This window comes from Branchiostoma floridae, chromosome 11, assembly GCF_000003815.2.
Source record: "Branchiostoma floridae strain S238N-H82 chromosome 11, Bfl_VNyyK, whole genome shotgun sequence".
Classification (NCBI taxonomy): Eukaryota; Metazoa; Chordata; class Leptocardii; order Amphioxiformes; family Branchiostomatidae; genus Branchiostoma; species Branchiostoma floridae.
In genome coordinates this window covers 8,605,823-8,611,407 of record NC_049989.1, presented here as the reverse complement: position 1 = coordinate 8,611,407, position 5,585 = coordinate 8,605,823, and the positions used below count along the sequence as shown (strand labels likewise).

Here is a 5,585-nt window from a genome sequence, read left to right as displayed (position 1 = left end):
GAAGCGCTCAAACACAGGCTTTGTGCTGGTGGCCACCGCTAATTGGAGGCAGTCCTAAAATAAGATTTCAGCGCCTTAAAGGCCTATTTTGCAAGGACAACTTCTTCAGACTAAAGAATTCTGGCTAGACACAGCAGAAAAGAGTGGTTTAGAAAAAGGAATAGGAGGAAAAAACCCGTGACACATGATATTATGTGTGTTTCAAACGTAATTGTTTGTACAGCATAGAATGGTGACATAGATGTCATCCTAGAACACAGACATCGTGATTAATGTACACAGGAAATCTGACACTTTCTCCTGTCTAGGTCGTCTGGTAATGACGCAATGTGTTGCTAATTAACGTCTTCATTTTGGGAGGAGGGATGCACAAATTGTAGGCAGTCTTTCCCCCTCCCCCACTCTAGTAGGGGGGAAATCGCACCACGTTTGCCTTACGCAAACACTGACTCAGACCAGTCCTCGGACTCCCCCATATCTCTCGCCACCGTCGCGCGCGCTGTTTCCGAAGTCTCCCTGCATGTTTCCTCAAGACTCGCGCCTCTCTCGGGAAGTTTCCTGTTTGTAAAAGGCAGCCAGGAACACGCCTCGACTAAATATAGACGGCAGAAATAATACTTTATCCGTGTACAAGGGTCTCGTGGAGAGAAAGGTGTTTCGGTTGTTGCAGGGGGAGACTTGGCACTCGTGAATCCTCGAGGGAGTATCGTATGAACTTTTTGTCAGCGGTACAGAGGACCTTGCGGAGTCGGCGTCTTTTGTGGTAGTTTCCAGTCGGAGCGAGCGGTGGTTCAGTACTTACTCCCCGAGATGGATTCTCTGTCGGCGCGCGAGAACAAGTGCGCTACCGCGCTATGGTTTCTCTTCTGCATAGCCTGTTTTATCACAACGGCTTCTTCTACATATATGTACGGTACCGAGGGATACCCGAGCGCACAGGGGTGAGTTCTAACTAACTTCTTCCATACTTGCTAGAGTAGACGGATTGAATGAAGAAATTGTTTCTATTAGTTACAGCAGGTTGAATTGGAGAACACCATGTGTCCGCACATCATTTTACAGATTTAAGGAAACGTAAATTAGCGTTAATCATCTGGAAAATGCAGATACGGCTTCCTTGGGTGGTTTGTATCTCCTTGTCCGATTGCCTTGCGGCTATTTTGGCGCCGGTAACGGTCAGTGTCACTTCGCACATCGCGAAGCGGCACGCTCAAGTTTATTCAGGTTTTACGAGTCAGTTTGAAGCGTTACTTTACTGGCTACAACGTATAAGAATTGTTAAATCCATGTCGTTAAATTCCTCAGCGGCATTATGTGAAATGAACAAGGCGAAATCCCGCCGCGGTTGTCACTTGTGTCGAACAAGTTAAAAGCATAATCCCGGAAACCTCTTTAACATCAAGGCAAAGATATGAACTTGACAGTGAGCTTTCAAGTTGGGGAATCTGGCGGTGTGATTTAAAATAGATAATGTCTAGTGGAGAAGATAACTCTTTCAAGTTTGACCTCGAATCGGCTGCGTTTGTAACCTTCGTTACTTTCACTCCCACCGCTGCAGGCACAGACAAAACTTTTGTCCGTACACGGTTAGCAAACAAGTGTCCTGTATGACCCCTAATGGCTACGAGTCGTACATTCAGCGCTACTTCAGAGGATGCACACCCGGCAGCATACTTTGCACAGGACCTTCAAGGTAAAAGAAAGCCTCCGGCAGATTATCTTTTTGTCTTAGCCGTGGAAACGGATCATCTCATCTCAACAGATAAACCTATCTTCGTCTCGTCATCCCCTGTTTTGTCTTTTGTGTGTGCTTTGTCGCGAAAACCATCTTCCCTTTTTACTCCACAGTCCACCCCTTCCCTCACCAATTTGTCCCGTCCTTATACGTGTATTTGGGGTCAATTTCGAAAGTACAATTCATTTTGAACTAGAGATGGCTAGGCTATGTCGATTGACCCTTTGTAATCCTCTGAAAAGGCTGGAGTTTTAGCTTATACAAATTTTTCGAGTCCTTCTTTGAGTACAGCAGAGTTGAGTAGACTGGTTTCAGCCTGGTAGGAAAAGCTCAGCAATGATGACGGTGAGACAATGGTGTTACAGAGTATGATTTCAAATTTACGACTGTTGGGCTATGTCGTTTTGCTCTTGCTAGCCTCTGAAATATCTTGGATTTTGGCCTACGAGTTTTCGAAGCCCTTCTTAGAAGGCTTGGCGAGAAATACTTGAGACAGCACGGTGGTATTACGGTTGAAGGCGTTGGGTCTAAGGATCAGTGGTGTTTGCCGACGTTTGAGTTGACAGGAGTGTGTATAGTTAGCTCCCCAGACCACCGTGCGACATGGTAAGTGACTGTGTGGGGTCAACACGCTTGTCTGTGACAGGGAAAGTAGATTCTGTACGGGGGACCCCGCGATCCCTGGCCGCCCGGGCGGGAGGTACAGCAGTCGTGAGGGGAAGTGCGTTGGGAATTCCTGTCAACGCGACTCGTCTGTGTATAAACAACTGGGTAGTGTTAGTGTCAACCAACTGTGCGAATTTACTCCTCCCACAAATCCAGATCAAACTCACTTCCCAAGTCGGCTCGCACACCTCACATGTGGACGTAAGACCACGTAAGTCTCCTCTGGAAAACCCGCAGAAGAGGAAGTGTCTCAAATGTCAAGAGGACACAAATCTTGCAAAATACACGCTACAGGGAACACCATACGTTCAGAAGAAACTCTCCAAAACTACATTACCGTTCTTAGATCGTCTTAGTAAATTGTCCTGCTCTTGCGATCTTCTAATCGCCAAGTAGATGTTGTAAGGCAAATTGTTTCAACGATATTTCTTTCAAACGTAGAGCTAGAAACGTGACAATTTTGCCCTCCAAAATCTGCTTGGGTCTATTCAATTCCTAGACAATTGAGAGTATGTGTAGCTAAGCAGCAGCCTATACAGGAAGTAACCTTAATTGCATGAAATACTTCGTGGGAAGAGAACATTTTAGAAATATTAGAATCCGTGGGCTTGTAGTTAGAGTATCGCTCTTTTCTTTTGTTCCTGCATGTACGTTTGTGTTTGGAATCTAAGGAATGCAATCGCGAGCTGTTAAGTTGATCCTCATCAGGTAGGGATTTAACAACACCTATCTACTCAGTCGTCACCTGGTTAATGGATGGGTGGGGTGGGGGGCCTTTTCCGTTCGGTTAGGGTAATGTGGGGGTGTTTGAAGGGAATAATCTCGGAATGTAAATGGATGAACATAATGTTATGAACATAATGCCCTTTAACGCACATTACATGAAAGATCTTGGTTGTCTTTATTCCATATTGAGGATCTTGTCTGTAAATCCACACTATCCCGCCCCGTTTCCATGTACTTACGCGTGACATATTCTCCAAGCAGAGGTTGGGTCGCGGAGATAGTAGTGGTCGGGATTTTTACCCGCTCGCTCTCGAGATCTCCTCCGGTAAACTTGAATCCGGACCACTACTGTCTCCGCGACCCAACGTCTGCTTGGAGAACACGTGTAACAAACCCCAACGTCATCAGTCTATCATTTTCCACAGTCTTTGTTTGATATTCGTCTAATCGTCATTTCCCCCAAACTTCCCCCCTCCCCTTCGCTCGTCTTTTCCATCCACCCAACCCGTCTTTGTCCACACAAAATATCTATTACTTGTAATCATAATTAATATATTTAGTCGTCTTACATTCGACATGTGTTCTTTTCACAAGCTTTACAATTTCACGGAGGTAACAGGTAAGGAAATTAATATTTTTGTGTGACGACATTGTTACACAACTTATTACCATTTATTTGATAGGACATTGTTCATATTCTATACCATGTATTTACGAAATGTACCATATGCAATAAGTTGTAATTAGATTTTTTGTTCCGATGGATTGTTGATAGATAACGTTTACACTATCAGTCTATCATCGAATAATAAGAATAAAATCGGGGCTGAAATCTTCCGTTGAAAGTGACTCCCCTGGGGCTTCAAACCTCCGTCCGAAATGCTTGACATTCTCGCCCCGTTCCTTCAAAGTGGGCCATCTAGTCGTGAAATGCCCCTCAAGTCTCCAGACGTCCTCCCTATTCTCTGTGGTGCAAGCCGTCTGCCTCTCAGGTGGCTGTCGGGGTCAGGGCGGATCAGGCGCCCGGGCGAACGGATGACACAAGCCCGCGGGAATTTTGCCGGGTATGCGACAAATGCGTGTCGGGAAGCAGAGGGGTAACATCGCACGATCTCACGCCTTGCCAACGCTAACAGGCTCGTCATTTTTCCGCTCGTGTGCTTAGGGGAAAAACGAAGGCATGTTGTTAGACCCAACATAATATAGCTTCCCAATTCGGACTTTGCATTTAGCATATCTTTTCTCACAATTTTGTACCAATAATGTCAGTTTTACGTGTATTTACAACATACAGCGATTCTTATTCGAGTTTTTTGCTGTTGTCAGCAAACATACGATTAATTTTGTCCCAGAATGATAAGCTAAGCGTACAGAGAGGCCTTTTGTCAATCCTGACGTGTTCAGTGTTTATAGAGGAACGGGCTGTTACTTCTGTCAACTAACCCCCACGTCCACCTGTTTCTTTTGATTAGGGAGAAATGGGAGAGGGGGCGAATAAGGGGGAAATTGAACTGCTGCTGGGATCTGGAGTGTACAAATTTAACAAAAAATACGACTTTTAGCAAAAATATGTGTTTCCTCAATGTAGGTAATTGTTCGTTGTTAACATATTAATAGGCATTTGATCGTTAGATTATATCTTTGTTTAGCTTTGCCTTTCTAAGATGTGATTTGTATTATTTTTTTCAATTACCTTTTATTCCTTTCATATATGTTTATGTATCATTCAGATGTTTCTGATACGTTATTTTGTTTTCTCTAAATCCATGTTGTCCATATGGATGTGTGCAAATACAACTATACGAATCGAATAAAAAGATGAGTGAAAAGATAATAGGAACTGTTGGGACAGACAAATTTACTGCCTTTCAATAAGACTGAGATGACCCTTTTAATAGGCCAAGGATTTTATGGCATGTGTCTGTCCATACGGACATATCGCTTACACCTAATCCCGCCATTATGTTCAGTTTTTTTCAACGTGAAGTTAATGCCCGGCCCCAGTCTGTATATTTTTATATCCTCCCTTGGAGGTGAAACGATATCATCAACATCACTGTAAAGGTCACTTAAAGAGCACCGCCCACAAACCATTCTACTAGACTGTCCAAATATATGGACCCCAACACAGTTTCTTGTACGTAGTATTTATATAACAGCCTCCAAATTCTTTCAATAATGTGTGAACTGTCAATTTTCCTGTAAATAGAATGAAGAACATGTTGGTTGTGGCGGTTTTGCTCAATACATATCAAGCTGCACTGGTGAATCTTAAAAGCTGATTTAAAGATTTATATAAATCATTTAACACTGGGGTCGAGGTGGCACCAAAAATATTACGAAAGAAATCAAACTTTTCTCCAAAAGACTGTTGATTCCCGTACACATTTTGTGTACAATCTAGGGTATCATACCAACCTATGGTCGACTTGAAAGATTTGAGGAGGGGGGGGGGGGG

The 5,585-nt window shown here is 43.8% G+C and overlaps 1 protein-coding gene across 3 annotated transcripts in view; it reads left to right on the top strand.

The window, feature by feature from the left end:
* Positions 1 to 348: 348 nt before the first annotated feature.
* Positions 349 to 5,585, top strand: part of LOC118425500 (EMI domain-containing protein 1-like) — a 25,519-nt gene continuing 20,282 nt past the window's right edge. For 2 of the 3 annotated variants that reach the window (XM_035834364.1, XM_035834366.1), the window contains exons 1-2: positions 351 to 941; positions 1,559 to 1,693. In XM_035834364.1, the coding sequence (XP_035690257.1) occupies positions 811 to 941; positions 1,559 to 1,693 (266 nt within the window). In that variant the 5' untranslated portion in view covers positions 351 to 810. Of the gene's footprint in view, positions 942 to 1,558; positions 1,694 to 5,585 lie in introns of all 3 variants that reach the window. The other variant, XM_035834365.1, reaches the window with a different exon arrangement.